Below are 16,941 nucleotides of genomic sequence, written 5' to 3'. Positions count from 1 at the left end.
CGTTACTGCATAAGCTATGGGTTTGTTAACAGTTTAGCAATAGAGGGATTTTTACAGGAAATACTGAATTTACTCATTTCTATTGTGTAATGGATCTCTAACCTCATTCACTGTGTGGCTAGGGATCAAAACATTAAAACAAACTAATCTATAGTGGGTTTTTCCTGGTACTCCAAATCTCTGTCATACAGTCAGGGACCACCATTGCAGTTGTTCTAACTCAACCAAATAACTTCAGACTTGTTTCAATAATCTCATTTGTCTCCAAGATTCTCTAAAATGCTTCTTTTGTTGATGTTTGAACTTCAAAAATAAGTGGGCTGGCATCTGAGGGTCTGCTCTCAAGTGACTCTAGTCCTGTCTGTCTCACTGAAAGTTTCTGGTTGACAATTTTGTGTTCTCAACCGCCCCTAAACTCTGTGGAGTTCCACAGGGTTCATTCCTGGGTCCCATCCATTTCTGATGGTACATGTTACTTTTACTAATTTCATTAATCAGTTCAATACATTTGCAAACTTTTTTATTTTTGCCTATACCTCACCTCATGTAAACATGATTATTTTTGTATTAATTCTAATCTTGTATGTATCTTATCTGTATTTTTTTCAGACATATTGTTTCAAAAGGTGCCACATAAATACAATTCTATCTTATTTTTACTTGCACTTAACCCTTTACTCTCATATATGCACAATGCAACATAAGTTTTAAAAAAGGCTGAAGGATTAGAGCTATGATGTGAGTATGACTTTTGTGATCAATAGCATTGCATCGAAGAGCAGACAAATAAGCACAAAACATTTTTGGAACAATACATTTTATTACATTTTGGCCAGCCTATAGGTCCCTGTCAACCTACGGTCACATCATTTTGTTTCTTTCACAAAATAAGAGAAAAACAAATCAGGCAGCAAACTATTCATTAGACAGTGTTGCTGATAACTAACACACACCGTCGCTGAAATCTCTGAAGCTGCGTTGAATGAAAAAAAAAAAGCTCTTAAATAAAATCTCTTCACTAAATTTCTCCTCTCAAAATACTTTCTCGTTAAAATAATTTCCTAATAACAAATGACAAATGTCCAGACATTATCACATTTGATTCTTTATACATTAGCACCAAATCTACTAACAGTTAATCTTAACAATATGTTTTTTTCTCTACAAGCGTAACTATCAAAAAACTCATCATGTTAAAGCAGAGGTGAAGTACAAAAATGACTAAAAGAAGCAACGTATTAGCACATTTTTTCAAAGCGTATAATATGAAGTTAGGTCACTTACTAAATACACAGTGCAAGCAGCATTATATTTTCTTTTGCAAGTACAACATCGGCTCTATGTACTGTTCTGTAGGTAGCATTATTGCACACAAGCTCTATCTATCTAAAGCGGCACTGATTTCCAAATAGGCAAACTACTGTACATCACATTCAAATGCAGATTTCAAGTAGCATCATGAACACCCAATGAAAACAAAACCTACCGAGTGAGATTGATGTAAAGATTTCAATCTTTACTTGTATAAAATTATTCAGTTCAGGGATAAGATCGACATATATGTATATATCATTTTTTTTTTCCTGCTATATCCCTCACTGACTTGCTTTCAGTATTTGGCACTCACAGACTTACCGTTGACCACTATTGAAAATTTACATCCAAAAAGAGGGGAGTTTGAAAATAAAAATGGGACAGAGGATAAACCAACTGTGTATAAATGGAACATAACCAGTTGTGTTATGTACAAATGGAAAATGAGCAGGTCTTAATGGCTCATTAGATGATTTGCAGTTTTGTGACAGAAAGAATGGGATTTCCTATGTTCATTGCACCACTTCATAGAAGTAACATGGATAGAAAATATGGTAAACTGTACTCAACTCTTCATGTTGCAGATACAGAATATATTCCTCTATTGCATGTTCAGCAATTTAAACATAATGCAGAAGACGGACAAAACTAAAACTCTCAACTCTGATTTGAATGCAAAAAAAAAAACAAAAAAACAAAACAGGAAGTGATATAACAATCTGGATTCTCATATAAATGTATAGTTTTTAATTAAAGTGAATTAAAATAGTGCATATATGTTTTTTTTTTATCAGATAATGTATGGCTTAGTGAAAATATACTTTCTAATTTGTATGCCTCTGTATATTAATATATTCGCTGTGTTTACACCACAAATGTAACTTAAATCGATTTGCAATACAAGATGTCTTTGGCACTACAGATGGCACAAAAACCTCCAGGCTGCTTTTAAAATTTACGGCAGCCTGAACTTTATTTATCTTTTGTTTATCCAATAACAGTTTTTTTTCTTTACTCCAGTACGTAACATTTTAATAATAATAATAATAATAATAATAAAATCAGCTTGACTACATTCAGTATATGAAGGAGAAATCATGGACTAACTGCTATAGCTTCCACGAACGCTGACCTAGACTGACTTTACCCTCAAAATAGAGACTGTATATCATCTGCATGTGCCAGACCACCTTGTACCCCTCCACGCACTGCAGTGAAAGACCATTGTGGCTTCTTTTGACCTAGTACACAACAACACCTGATGACTTTTTCACTTCAGCCGCTGAGTCACGTTGGCCAAGGCAACAGCAAACGCCTGCACTGCTGAGAAAGGATACTGGAAATCCAAGATATAAGCGTTCCCATCTATGCGCCCAAACTGCATCACCTAAAAAAAATTAAAACACAGAAGAAGAAGAAGAAGACATGTAATCACCACAGACAACTGAAGTCACAAACTACAAGAAAAGTAATTCAGGTTTGTTTCGTTAAGAAACCCAAAATTATGCTCAATATGACATTGTAAGAAAAAAAGAAAACATTCAAAAAGCTGCAACCAATGAATGTTTGGGTTTTCAGACTCCTAACATACAAACTAATCATTACCTGTCTACCATCCAGCTCTATCTGAAAATTCTTTGCCGACTCCTGGGTGACTCGACCTCCAAAGTCCAGCTGGTAGACCTGGGTGGCTTCGTTCCACAGCGGCTGCTTGTTGGCCATGACGTAGACAAATCCTTGGCTGCCTAAACTGCGGTCTTCTCTTTCGTTTGCCTTGCGACACTTTATCTCCTCCAGCTCGCTCGCCATCCGCAGGCTTCGCTTGTTCTTCCAGCTCTTCTTACTACTCTGGTTCTGGTTCATGAGCTCGTCGCCGCTAATAAACAGCTCCGGTTCGCTCTCTGAGCTATCCTGGAACTCATTTGTGGTCCTGCTCATCTTCTTTGTTTTATTGAGCTGCTCTCTCTGGCCTTTGGGCTTCTTCTTCTCCCTGCTGCCAAGCCTTGGGCTGGAAATGAGAGTGTTGAAATCAGAGAGAGCGCGTCCTTCCTTTCTGGATTTGCCCTCAGAGACGGTGGTCATGTTGGCCTCCTCGGCTCGGCTGTCCAGTCTTTTGCGGCTCTTCTTGTTGAAGCGCTCTGACTCCTGTGGGACGGGGCTTTCGTTCAGGGATGATGGTTCTGGAAAGTTGTTGGCAGACTCTGCCAGATCTTCTGTGGCACTTTTGGATGGCGGCAGCTCAGTAGGTGGCGGGGGAGGGGGAAGAGGAGGTGGTGGAGGCGGCGCAGTAGGAGGAGGTGGAGAGAGTATTGGCTTCTCTAAAATTTGATGAGTTTTCGTAGGGAGAGGAGGCGCTGGGGGATCTTGCATGGGCGGTGGGCAAGGGTAAGGGTTCCAGGGGTGTAAGCTGACGGGGTGTAGCTGGAGTCCAGCACATGAGCTAGCTCCTGGATACAGTGGAGGGAGAGGGCAGCAGGCCAAGTTAGCTAGATTTGGAGGGTAGCCTGGTGGTAAAACCAAACTAGGGTCCTGCTGAGCAAAAGGGACTGAACCGACCACTTCGTTTGGAGAACACTGTGGCGGAGGGTTCTGTAAGGTCTGAAGTGGGGGTCCACTGTGACCCACACCAGGAGGAAAAGGCGAGAGGGATATCTGGTAACCTGATGGGAAAGTAAGAGTGCTTGTGCTCGGACTGGTGGGAGGTTTAGTTGTGAGGACGAAAGGAAGCCGAGTCACGTCCAAGTGCTGCGCTTGACTGATAATGAGTGGAGGCGGTTTATGAGGTCCTGGAGGTGGAGCTAACATGGTTTGCTCTGGGGTGAGCCAGAATTCCTCTGTGGTGGAGGTGTCCCACTGGTAAGGCGGAGGGCGTTTAACCGTCAAACTGACATCGCCAAGAGTCAGCTGACGTACCGATTTTTCAAGGTGACACTGCTGGTTCAAAGTCTCGTCTTCAGTAAAGGCAGAGTTAACGTACACTGTTCTGTCCCGACTGTTATCGACACCTCCCAGCAGACTGTAAGATGACTGGGAGGCCAGGGGTGAGGCACTTTTGGAGTGCACTATAATGGTACTGTGATGTGCGCCCTTCCCAGGTGGGAAGTCCTGCCTCACCACCGTGCCACCTGCAATACCACTACTCGTAGTCCCTCCTCCACTCACACTGACACTGGTGCTGCTGCTGTTGCTGCTGCACTGTGTGCATGTGTACAACGCAGTGGGCACCCTCTGCTGGTAGGAAAGCGCCAATGCACTGTTCATTTTCGCCTTAGTGGGAAGAGTCCTTGAGCTCTCCATCATCTGTGGCACTTTGAGTCCCACATCCCTGCGGTCGCGACGTAGAGTGGCATGAATCAGACTGCTGTCAATTCTCTGGGGAGGAGGCAGCGTAGCAGTTACTTGATTGGCCGGATCAGGGTAAGGGGGAGGGTCTCCGCTTGGTATGGAATATCGAGGGACAGACAGACGGCTTAATGTTGCTGAGCTGTATGGCAGTTGAATCTTTTTATTCTCTGACGACGTGACTTTCAGCGTGGCAGAGCCCCCGATGCCATGGACAGCGTATGCATTTTGGTTGCGAATGAGGCGCCTCCGTGGCCGGCAAACCTCCTCCACATTGCCACTGCTGTCAAAGGTCGTGATCCTTTCATACCCCAGAGGTGTTGGGTACTGTAAGGTGACAGGATGAAGCAGAAATTCGTCCTTCTTCAGACAGGCATCTGGTGCCAGGACACTTGGGCTGTCACAGTTTGTGACAAGAGTTTGAGGAGTAGCGGCGGCCGTAGCTGCTGCTGCTGCTGCAGACACAACAGTCCCCGGGTACGGAGGAGGAGGGTTCACCTTCCTCATCTGAATCTCCACAGAAACATCTGTATCATTGAAGGAGGGAGGTAAAGTCCGTGGCAGACTTGGCTTCAGAGTGTGTGCGTGGTCCCCCCGGTCAGGCTCAGTGGTAGGAGCGGCGATTTGAGGCAGAAGATGAATCTGTTGCAACGAAATGGTTGGATATCCAGACGGAGGTGGAGGCAGCATCTGCATTTTCAGTTGCTGCTGCATTTGTTGGTGCTGCCTCTGCATCTGTTGATGTTGCTGCTGGATCTGCTGATGCTGCTGCTGGAGCTGCTGCTGCTGCTGCCTCATCTCCTGGATTTGTTGCCGGATTTGCTGCTGCTGCTGCTGCATCTGCTGCTGCTGTTGCTGCATCTGCTCGTGCTGCAGCTGCATCTGCTGCTGCTGCTGTTGGATTTGCTGTTGGTGCTGGAACTGTTGGCTCGTCACTGGCTGTTGAGGTTGTTGCATTTGTTGGTGTTGCTGGACCTGGTGTTGTTGCTGCTGCTGCTGATGTTGTTGCTGCTGCTGTTGATGCAGCGCCTGCTGGTGGTGCAGCTGCTGCAACTGTTGATGTTGCTGCTGCTGCAGCTGTTGATGTTGCTGTAGCTGTTGATGTTGCTGCTGCTGTAGCTGTTGATGTTGCTGCTGTAGCTGTAGCTGTTGCTGCTGTAGCTGTAGCTGTTGCTGCTGCGCCTGGGACTGATGATGGTGCTGCTGTTGCTGCTGCTGCTGCTGTTGATGATGATGCATCTTCTGTTGCTGCTGCGTCTGCATTTGTTGCGACTGCTTAGGCGGCGGCTGGCGACTTTGCTGTGAATGAGACCGCTGCGGGTGAGGCTGCGGTGGGAGATGGTGAGGTGGCGGTGGGGGAGGTAGCGTGCCAGGGAGAAGAGGACCCATCTCCAACCCACTGAAGATCACCTGGCCGGGGTTTGAGTATCTAGTTGGCACCGGGTATGGGGTTGCAACAGCATCCTGGCCATGATCAGTGACAGGGACAGAAGCTGCAGCTGCTGCAGCTGCTGCAGCGGCAGTGGCTGTTGGATTGGTCAGGACATCAAGCTGAATATTCTGATTGGCCAGGAGAGACTGAACCAGGCCAATACTTTGAGTCGGGGACATGGCTTGAGCTGGACTGTGGATGGGAGCGATGGGAATGTTGACTGTACAGGGAGGATTGTCTCCTGCCACTCCAGAAGGCCCCATCACTTTATAGGAACACAGAGAAGAAGTGTATGAGTGACTCTTAAAAAAATTAACTCTGGTAAAATGAAAATTAAAAGACATATATCAATATTTTTGTACTTCTTGTACTTCTTTCCCTCACACCTGGTAGGTCATCTTCGTCCTCGCTGAACACATTAGGGTTGAACACAGGCAGGCTCATGAAGTCGTGTGTAATCTTTCGGACCTCCGGAAGGTAGATCGTCATCTGTCTCGGTTGCAAGTGAAGCAAACTGGTCTTATAGATGACTGAAACAGAAGAGTAGCAGACAGAAGAATTAACAGGGGAAGAAATATAGGAGCTGTTTAGTTAGACACAGTAACGTGTAGGTGTGGGCTTTGGGAGATTTACCTGCACCGAGATTGGCGGGGAGGAACGAAGCAAGTCCAACGATTTTGAACTTTGTCCCCCAAATGTTAGACGTGACTTGTGCAAGGTAATTGTGCTGCGAAAGAGACAACATGAAGGCAAACATAAACAATCACAAGCAATAAACCAGCATGCAAAAGAACCAAAACCTCGAGGGAACGTTTCCATACACTTGGAGGTATATTGTTCTTTGTAGTATGTCATTACCTCTGTTATTCCATCCATAGAAAACTCCCTGCGCGTCAGACTAGGCGACCGAACTGGAGGCTTCTTCGTTGGTAGCCGTGGCGACCGCTGGCCTTCCTGATTGGCGCGTGAAAGCTTGGGAGATTTTCTCGACTCCATGTTGAGCCTTTGAGAACAGGAAAATACGATTATAAAATCACTTAGAATGGTGAAATAAACTAAAATAGAATAAAAACTATGTCCGTGTGAGTTCATCTGCATCATTTAGGTGACCTGTTTCCTCGGGATAACTTTGGCGACTTCTTCCCGACCCACTCATCGCTCAGTTCAATGTCACTGGAGTCAGAGCAGTTACAGCTGTCGGTGTATGAAATCATGGGATTCACGCACACCTCCTCTGAAAAAAATAAAGAGAAATGAATAAAGAATAAGAAGAAGATGTTGAAACAAATGCTATTTGTTTTTCCTAAAGGTGAATGATGCCACCCCTTCCTGTGCACAGTTTTCTGAAACCTACCTAGAAACGGTATATGGAAACTTTCGGGGTGACTCTAACCCACCTGCCTTGCCGTCAGTTTTTGGATCCATGATGACAAACTCGGGCCGAAGCTTACTGATGCGCCTTCCCTTGAGAATGGGCACCAGTCCTCCTAAATACTCTAGGTAGAGAGTGTAGCAGGGTCCGCCTGCCTCTGGACTGTCCTCCGCTCGCTTCATGGTGCAGTGCAGCCTCTCATTCCCAGCTGTGGGATAGCTCACAAAATCACGGATGTTGTTGGGGTCAGGAATCGGGGGCTAGAACAAAGAGAGGAAAAGAGCCGTAGGACTGCTGGGAAACTCAAATGAAAACATGTCAGCAGTTTTACGCTTCTGGACGCTGCGCGAGAAAGTTTGTAAGAAACTGTGTTATTAAACAAGGATCGGTATCTCCTGACCGCCCGCTGTGCCAAACAAGTCCCGAGGCAGCAGTGGACATTAAACTTTAATACCTTGATGGTGGGTATGAAAGCAGTGGTGACGTAAGAGCAGAGCAGGGAGGGCATGTTCAGTTTCCCCACATCCTTCTCCTCTCGCAGGGCGCTGGCGATGCCTTGCTTGCAGAGAAGCTGGAGGCTGGCCACTCGGTGCTCCACACGCACCACATAGAGCGCCGGCCCACATGCAAGGAACAGCCGAGAGTCTCTGTGACCCCAACAGATGGTGGTGATCGGCCTCTGAAAAAACATCCACAATCAAAGAAACACGATTATAAATGTTCTCCATACTTAGCCATCATTTGTAACAATTTCCCCAAATAGATTCTTAAAAAAATGCTGTGTTGCATGTGTTTCCTGCATGCTTTTGTTTTGAAATTAGCATCATCCATTAGTTAAATGACAAACAAAAGAACTAAATCCTTGTATCTGCTAAGGTGCATGCACAGTCTGATTTGATTTTGCAGACCTCTATCCCTTAGTTTGCAAAAAATTGAACCTGTGCCGGTGTCTCCAAAGTGTAGATATGTTCTCCTTGAACGTTATAGAACTTGACAAGCGCGTTCCTCATGATGGATGCGCAGGCAGAGTCAGCAGAGAGGCCGTGTCTCTCCATGCCGGCGACAGCCAGCAGGTCTCCCTGGGAGCACCACTGGGCCTCAACATCTACGGGGTAGGGACAAAATGTCTTATTTGATGAATAGAAGTCATCAGTAAACAAGAGCACACATTCTTTCTCTGCGTTCATACCTTTCAGCCCTGAGCGAATAACACCAGGAGAGAGGTCATCATAGTTGTTCATCAGACTGATGTCTCCGGATAAGAAGGTGACCGTCAACAATGGCTTGACTCGTCGCACTTAGGAGAAGAAAGACTTGTGTGAGTTTTCCTCAGGGAACACGTGTTATATGAGCGCTTATCTGAGGAGAAACAGGTTTGCACCTAAAGGCAGAATATTGTCGTCAGAGTCCGTGTCGCTCTCCGTGCTGTCCTCCACCAGGAAGTCGGGGCAGTTCCAGGACATGCTCACAATCCCGTCGGATTCGTGCAGCAGAACGTGGGCGAGCATCCGTCCGTGACAGTCCATCACTATCACCTGACCGTCCGCTGTGCCAAATAAGACCTGAGGGAAGGCATTGCACGTTAAACTTTAACAGCTGACAAGTCGACTATCCTCTATTTTCAATTATTCCACGTCTTAAGCTTTCTCATTACAGATCATTTTGTTGCAGGATAAAAAGAAACAAGATCATATAAGGAGAGTTCAGGCAGGTATCGTGTACCTGCTGATCATCAGGCGTCCAGATGCCACATGTGATTTGACTCTCCAGGTTTATCTCAGAGGACCAGTGTCTTTGGCCGCTGACCGAGCCAACTAAGACAAAGCCATCCCTGTATGCGATGAGGGCTTGAGTTCCATCATGTGACCAAGTGAAGTCGCTCACCTGGAAGAAAGAGGAGTTCATCATTGCCTAATTTTATTTTTGCAAGCCTTTCGAGTCAGTGCAACATTTCCTTTGGTCAGTTTTTAGATGAAATCGATGAAAGTACCAACCTGTGCTCCTCTGTCATTCACCAGCTCCACAGACCATCTCCCCTCATACTGGATCCACACAAAAATCCCCCCTTCCATATCACACGTGGCCAGCTTCTGAAAGGGTTCATTCCAACGCACCAAGACAACCTGCAAAGGCCCCAAACAGTCACTGTTTTCTTTTTTTTTTTGCAAGCACAGGTGGCTGTCTGCACAGAGGAACATTCATGATTAATATCCAGTACGAGCACTAGGCTAAAAAAAACATTTTTTTTTTAGGCAGAGCGTGATTTGAAAAAAAAAATGCAGTTGGAAGGAGAGTCAGCATAAAGAGACCATCATTTCAACAGATATAAGTATGTCCTAATAATAATGTTAATAATAAGAGCAGATTATAACATGAAAGCTGTTATTTTCTCAGTTTTACAGAGCCTGTTACTATCTGTTGCTGTAAATAAGGTACACAATTTACACATCCAAACTTCTCATTCTTCTCACCCTTTTTACACTTAATATTACTTTTTTTATTACTACGGTTGCATTTGCACACATATTTATATTCATCTCTGCATTTTGTCCAATTTAGTTCAGATTTCCAGTTGTATTTGTATTTTATCTGTGTTTTTATCTGTGCTTTATGTTCATTCTTTCATTCATCTTTTGTAACCGCTTATTCCTGTTAAGGGTCGCAGGAGTGCTGGAGCCTATCCCAGCTGTTATCAGGCAAAAAGGCGGGGTACACCCTGGACAGGTCTCCAGTCTATCTCAGGGCTAACACAGAGAGACAGACAACCATTCACACTCACACCTACAGCCAATTTAGAATCACCAATTAACCTTGCGAGCATGTCTTTGGACGGTGAGAGAAAGCTGGAGTACCTGGAGAGAATGCAAACTCCACACAGAAAGGCCCAAGTCCTGTGCTTTATGTTTTTTTTTAAATGCAAACCTCCTGATTTACCCCCTGGTACTCTCTGCTGCTGCAACGATTCAGTTTCCGCATAGAGATCATTAAAGCTTTATCTCATTTTGTCTTATAATCAATGACACAATGCTATTTAGATGAGGGCGGAGGATTCCTTTAAAGATGGGTTAGAGTTAAATGCCAGTATGTGACGTTCCTTTAAATAGATTACTTAAATAATAATAGTTAAATAGTTAAATCTCTTTCAATAATAAAGCAGCAAAAAAAAAATAATAAAAAAAATGTGATAAGTCAAGACCAGACCTCGCTGTTGTGTCCTCGCAGGTTAAAATTGATTCTCTGAGGTGTACTTCTATCCCTCCTGCAGTGACTCGATGTGAACGTCACCCCAACGACTCCTCTCCCGTTGCCCGTGGCGAGCCAGCCCTCCTCGTAGTACCGTCTCCGGCACACCGGCTTGTCCTTCTCGCTCTTGGGGACCCGGCCTTTCCACGAGAGGCAGAGGATGTTGGAGTCGCTGCAGAGGATGGGACCATGTTCCACGGCAGCCAACATCCCTACTGAGTGACCAGGCTGGGAGAAGGAAAGAAAAAGAAATAAACAGAGGAAGAGACGAGCTGAAGTTGTTGTGAACACCTTGTTTGACCTTATAATAAAACTGGATCATGTACAGATATTTAAAGCTCAGGACATTTTGGCTTTTGTCGGGGTCTTTAGGAAGCTGGGTTAAGCAAATTCCCTTCTATCGGAGCACTTTTGACCCTGAGGAAGTCAAAACCTGAACCTTCAACATCAGTTTATAAGCCAGAATGAACATAAACGACAACTGGGCAAACAGCCACCAGATGGACCTTTGGTGATGAGCGTCTTCTATCAAAAAAATGAAGACATCTTTGCATATACCGCTTGATAAACAGGGATTATGAAGACGAATGACTCATGTGATCCAGTTATGAGCAGGGAGGGCGGGTTCAGAAGTAAAACCGTGCAGCCTAAAGGTGAACAACCCACAGAAAAACCCACAACCGAAGGAAGACTCTGTGGCTCGCAGGCCTCAGATCAGTGGCAGAAACCAGGCGCTCGCAGCTCGCCTTTGTTTGAGAAATTTCATGCTAATGAGTCGCATCTGAGACTTTGCACGAGGACGAGTGAATCACTAAAATGCGCCCCGACACCAGCAGAAATCACGACGGCTGCCGCTCACCATGTTCCTAGCTGTTGTTCTATTATTCACTGTCTGTGGAGCTGCTCCAGGATTTGTCTGCGGATTACATCATCGCCACAGTCTGTCTTTTATTTGTTCAGATTCACAAAACGAGAAGATGAAACTGTTGGATTCAAACTGTGGGTTGACATTTTCAGCAGAAATGAATGATTTTTCTTTTCTTTTAAATAGGCCACAGTTTTAAGTTAGTCGTATCTCAGACAGGGTGAATTAATTTCCAGCCTACTCACATGAATTTAAAATGTCTGACATCCACATTTTAAGGAAGAAAACCTACACTTCAAGCATTTAACCCTTTGCATACATTGTTTAACCCCTTTTGATTTTGTTTAAAACATCTTATTCCACAGAATATTGTCCTGTCTTCTAATTTAAAAGTAAAACAAACAAAGCCAGGCCTAGACATTTTAAGATCTCATCTACAATTCTTCCAATCGCGACGATCACTGGCTGCACAAAATGTTTTTACCCTGACTGACCCCACCGGTTAGTAGACTCTCTAATATGCTACGAAATGAGTGCATAGACTGGGTGAGTTCAGGTTCAATGCTGGTGCGACGAGCAAATCAAAGTACCTCATAGTTCCTGGACATGTTGAGTCAAAATTCCTCCATTGAAGGTGTCCATATTTCCATCCAGATGATGCACTGAAGGGTAATGGCTGCTCTGCTCCTGGCTGCTTACAGTACAATCTACGGGGAAGTACAATGCATCATACAGCCAGATGGTGTCCAGCTCTGCATTGACTCAAATCGAGCAGCTCTGCACTTCAGAGTTTGCCATGCAATGGTGTTGTTTGATGTCAGCGGCCCATCCCATGTCTTCCTTGGTGAGATGATGAGTTGTGCAGTCCTGTTGCAGTGGAGAAAAAGAAGAATATAAAAAAAAAAAAAAAGGCAACGTTATTCAACAAGTAAGGTCATAGAAGAGATAGAGAGAAAGAGATACAGAGAAAGGGAGAGGTGTTTTTTTTTTTTTTTTTGCTTAAAATAGCAGCCTTGTCATTCAGTGCATCAACCTTGAAATGCACACTGTTTCTCAGTCTCTATGCAACGGCAACACTGCAGGGCACTCGCAGTCTCCATGGGTACTGATACTGACCGTTTCCTCGCCAGCACAGCAGCCAGACAAGGATGTCAACTCAAATATCCCATTTAAAAAAAAACCAAAAAAAAAAACCTTAAACATATCCCAATGCAGCTAATAATAATAATACTGAGGATAAATTGCAATACGTGAATCAAAAGTCGGTTTGTTAAACAATAATTCTACCTTGGTTTGAAGCCTATAGGTTCAAAGCATCCGATTAAAGTACAAGATCTCCTTTACAAACGTCTCCCACTACAAGACACATTACATAAAAATGATTTTCACATTCAGAGGCGTCTCGTATGTGACCGCATGCAGTGGTCTGAATGAGCAAACGCTGACGAGACGAATAAACAGCGCTGGGAAATAAATAATAGTCCTCATTTAAAATGGATTTTTTAACGAAAAAAACACAAAAACAAAGAATATGCTATGATCTTTACGTACCTTACACCGCTGTGATAATATTAATCCAGAGGTGGTGGGCGCACAGTGCGGTAGTGTTGCCAGGCACTTTTCCGCTGGCGCACTTTGGGGTTGTGGCTTTAAAGCGGGTTGCCATGAGGCAGGTATCACGGAAAATAGACCGCGGATTTAAAGTCAATATCAAAGAAAATAAAAATAAAAAACAGCAACACTAATAACAACCCTGCTAGGTATCACTAATGTGCGCAGGAACAGTTTTATCTCAGCTAGATTGCAAAGTGGAGTCCGGTTTCTGGAGTGGAGACATTGCAGCACCTAAAAGGGGTCCTTCTTTGAAAATGGCAACCCCACACGACGCACCCTGTCTTTTGCAAATGCAAGTTGAAGTGACAATCTGACATAAGAACTAAATGGAAATGGCTGTGCTGGTGACTATTATCCATCAGGTTATTAATTCACTATATTTCTAATTCATTTCACGTGTAGGCAAACTCTATAGCAAACACGTTATACATAAATGAACTGTAACTTCTATCATCAAACAACAAGCACTTTCACAATATCACAATTTCCTTTTATTGTGTTAATATAAATATCTTGCACACCGTTTTTTCTTTATATATATATACACATACTCAGAGGAAAACCTTCTCTCAGAGACTCTTTGGCCGCTTATGGCACGGGTTAAATAAGGGTTAAACTACAAGTTGGAGTCCTGCCATGGTCATAAACAACACAATCCTGCTACAATCAGTTGATTAACCAATAACTCAAATGGCAGAAATGTTATCAGTGATTCATTTTAGGGTAAAATTGAAAAAAACTTGCGTTATAAGTCATCCTCAGTGAATACATTTGCCTTTTTAGTCCATTTTACTTGACTTTAATGTAAGGGGGAAAAAATAAAAGTCAGTGTGGGCATTTTGTCACGTTTTGTAACATAAAACAACTTAGAGATTAATTAAGAAAATAATGTGCAAATGTGTCAATTGTGGAAACTCATTTCATAACATAAAGCAGACTCTGTGTCTGTTGAAGTGTCTTAGTCAAAATGAAAGAGTTGGATGTCTCAGATAAATGCACCTTTAATCCATCCAGCCTTGTACGTCCCTGCCCTAGATCGGGACACAAATGTGATACATATGTATAGCATTTGATGGGATTCATTTCAATTAGATCCGTATTTGCTGATTTGCTGCTGCAGTCCCTAATTCATGGTTTTGTTTTGTCAGAAGGCCATTTTTGTTGGACCCTTTGAGATCCCATTCTGGCCTGGTGATGGGGGACAGAGACTTCTCCCAAGTGTCTCTCATTCACAGACCTAAGCTGTTTCATTTTGGGCTTACAGTTTTGCAGCTGTTACAGACTAAATGGGAGGATGTTTTTGTCCTTCAAGCGTTAAAGACCAGTACATATCTAGAAAGTCCACTGTGACTCCCAGCATTTCCTCCTCAGTTCTTGTTCTATTGTTTCAAGTGCAAGTCTCTTCAAAGGCATGGATGACACTGTCATATGCAGGAGGAGGCGCCTGTGACGGCAGGAATCCTTTAAGTCCGTTGCCGCCCAGCCAGAAGGAATGTCTCTTGTTTGTCACGAGGGACGCTGAATCAGATGAAGCTGCCGCGTCCTCAGACACGTGTACTTGGGTGTCTTCCCCCATATCCAAGCTAGGCCTGCTCTTCTTGGGCAGCGGGCGGAAGGTGGACGTCTCTGCGCCTGGTTTGCTCCCCAGAGGGCCCACCGGCTCGAGGGAGGGCTGCCTGTAGACGCTCAGAAAAGTGCTTCGGTAGAGGCCCATCTGATTGCTCATGGGGTCGCGCGCCTGTGAAGAGCCAGGCTTCTTTTTGGAGCGTCTGGTGATCCTGGCCGTAGCCCGGCGCCTGGACGCCCAGGTCAACAGAACGTAGATCAAAGCGCCCAGCAGCAGGCCCACAAGCACAGACAAACAGAAGGCAAGAATCATATCGCCTGGAAACAGAAAAATCAACGCAGACGCTCAGAGAAGGGTGCTCAGAAATAATAGCTGGAAACATTTTAGTGTAGTGGGAGGCAGGACGCATTGTGTTGTTCTAAATATAGGGAAATTATTTCCCCAGGTGGTAGTTTTAAACTTAGACATAAAATCTTATCAGAGCAAACAAGGAATGTGATAGCAGAGTTGCATCAGCAGAGTAAAATAGATCTCATGTGTGGCAGATTTGCTTACGGAAATTGTGCTGTATTGATTTATCATTGCTGGGAGCTGCTATACTGAGCACGACGTTACATAAAATCTTACATCACACCTTTTGTGTGGGCTCACGTCTACGCAGCATCGTTGTGCTGAAGCACAAACTGACCGCACGATTAAACTGATTCACTGAAAATAACTCTGCTTCATCTTATCTGAATGTGATTCTCATCTAGAAGAATCAAGAAGTTTCCTGGCTGCTCAGGAGAAAGTTGTCCAGAACCGTAAAGAGACACATGATGAAGCATAAAAGAAATCAGCACATTTCTAAAAAGGATTTTATGGGATGAAATACCACAGAACAAATAATTAACTGACACAAGCTTTTTTTAGAGTGTTTTTGTCTGAGCTTATTTGGGGATTTTTCCAGTGCTTAGACCTTGATCTGAAAATATTTGCTTTAATTTAATTTCACAATGCATTTTTGTGCAAATGAAGGACACTCTGCTCTCACTGTACAGGCTACGGTTCTGGGAAATAGTACAAGTACAGACACACTTACCGAGATTAAATGAGTTTAGTATTTCCAAAAGGGGATGCGTTTCATTTTGTGCCATTATTCCACCATAAGCTGGCGTCAGATTCCACACACGGACTCCCGCAGACGGTCGAGCACTGAGCTTTTTCCAAGACGGGCTTTTTGGTTTTCTCCCCCTGCGGTGTTTGCCGTGGCGGAAACTTTGCTGTCATGCTTCCTTCCCTCTCTGGCTTTAAAATTAGCAAATGCATTGCTTATCTGTGTGGGACATAACACTGGGAAACAGGGTTGTTTCCTTTTGCATCACTTCCTCGGGATCAATACTGTTTAACAAAGGCCGTGTGCGCATCATTGTTGGGCCCTTATGAAACGTTTACGACCTCAAAACATGTTGTAGCACGTGCACAAGTTCTCACCGGGAAAATTTAGCTTAAATAAATGAAATGAGGCCCGTTTCTCTCGGGTGGAAAAGACTTTTGGAAAGTTTTCAACTGTATTTCTAAGTGTTTGGATAAGGAAACCAATGTAATCATCTGGTAAAGGGCCTGCAGTATATCAAGCTCTGAGTCTGTGGGGACTTCCTTCAATTGTTGCCGTGTTCCCGCTTCACTGCTTCAGAGCTTACAGGCTGATAACTCTGCAGCTCGGCAGCCAATACAGTTCACAGCTATTCCCTTTTTATTGTTTAAGTGTACGCAAACATTCGTTTTTATACTCCTGCTGCAAGGTAGGGATTTTATTTAGTAGTTAACAAGAGTGACCCTAGCTTATAAGGAGGTCATTTCAAAGAGAAGTCCAGCAGATGGCGCTAAAGTACTTGAAATGAAACTGCAAACTTTGAGCAGCTAACGTGCTGGAACGAGGGAAGTTAAGTTTAAGTTTAGACTCTGCACCAGTCCTGATTACACAATTAATGAGCCAATCAGTTTAATGCATTGTGCGGTTAACAAATGTGTAATGTGGAAACTTGAAAGAGTTTAAATAATAATGATAATAATAATAATAATAATAATAAAAACACATATTAGTGAGTGGGAGAATTAGGAGTTGCAAGTGTGCACCAAACAATTAATTTAAGGAAGTTTACACAAAGTTTAGGATTAGCCAACTCGTTACGGTCTCCAGGAAATACAAA

The 16,941-nt window shown here is 43.9% G+C and overlaps 2 protein-coding genes across 2 annotated transcripts; both read right to left on the bottom strand.

The window, feature by feature from the left end:
• Window positions 1-280: 280 nt before the first annotated feature.
• tulp4b (TUB like protein 4b) lies at window positions 281-12,293 on the bottom strand. Its single transcript, XM_084568497.1, is given in 15 exon segments — window positions 281-2,701; window positions 2,920-6,353; window positions 6,475-6,618; window positions 6,722-6,815; window positions 6,947-7,188; window positions 7,191-7,322; window positions 7,486-7,720; window positions 7,915-8,139; window positions 8,399-8,565; window positions 8,650-8,757; window positions 8,842-9,022; window positions 9,183-9,344; window positions 9,455-9,583; window positions 10,662-10,931; window positions 12,159-12,293. Coding segments are annotated over 15 exon segments (5,658 nt in total). The 5' UTR covers window positions 12,177-12,293; the 3' UTR covers window positions 281-2,584.
• Window positions 12,294-13,704: 1,411 nt separating this feature from the next.
• Window positions 13,705-15,977, bottom strand: myct1b (myc target 1b). The gene is made up of 2 exons (XM_084568855.1): window positions 15,831-15,977; window positions 13,705-15,066 (listed from the first exon to the last, which is right to left on the bottom strand). Exons 1-2 carry the CDS (start codon window positions 15,883-15,885, stop codon window positions 14,570-14,572), a joined length of 552 nt encoding a protein of 183 aa, XP_084424981.1. The 5' UTR covers window positions 15,886-15,977; the 3' UTR covers window positions 13,705-14,569.
• Between the last annotated feature and the right edge of the window lie 964 nt (window positions 15,978-16,941).

This window comes from Chelon labrosus (genome assembly GCF_963514085.1).
Source record: "Chelon labrosus genome assembly, chromosome: 20".
Lineage (NCBI taxonomy): Eukaryota > Metazoa > Chordata > Actinopteri > Mugiliformes > Mugilidae > Chelon > Chelon labrosus.
The sequence above is the reverse complement of the archived record's forward strand: the minus strand, read 5'-3'. Positions and strand labels throughout refer to the sequence as shown.

Coding starts and splice junctions, on each gene's coding strand:
- myct1b (XM_084568855.1), bottom strand. CDS start 15,885: ATGGCACAAAATGAAACGCATCCCCTTTTGGAAATACTAAACTCATTT. Junction 15,067..15,830: donor ACTAAACTCATTTAATCTCG/GTAAGTGTGTCT, acceptor TTCTGTTTCCAG/GCGATATGATTCTTGCCTTC.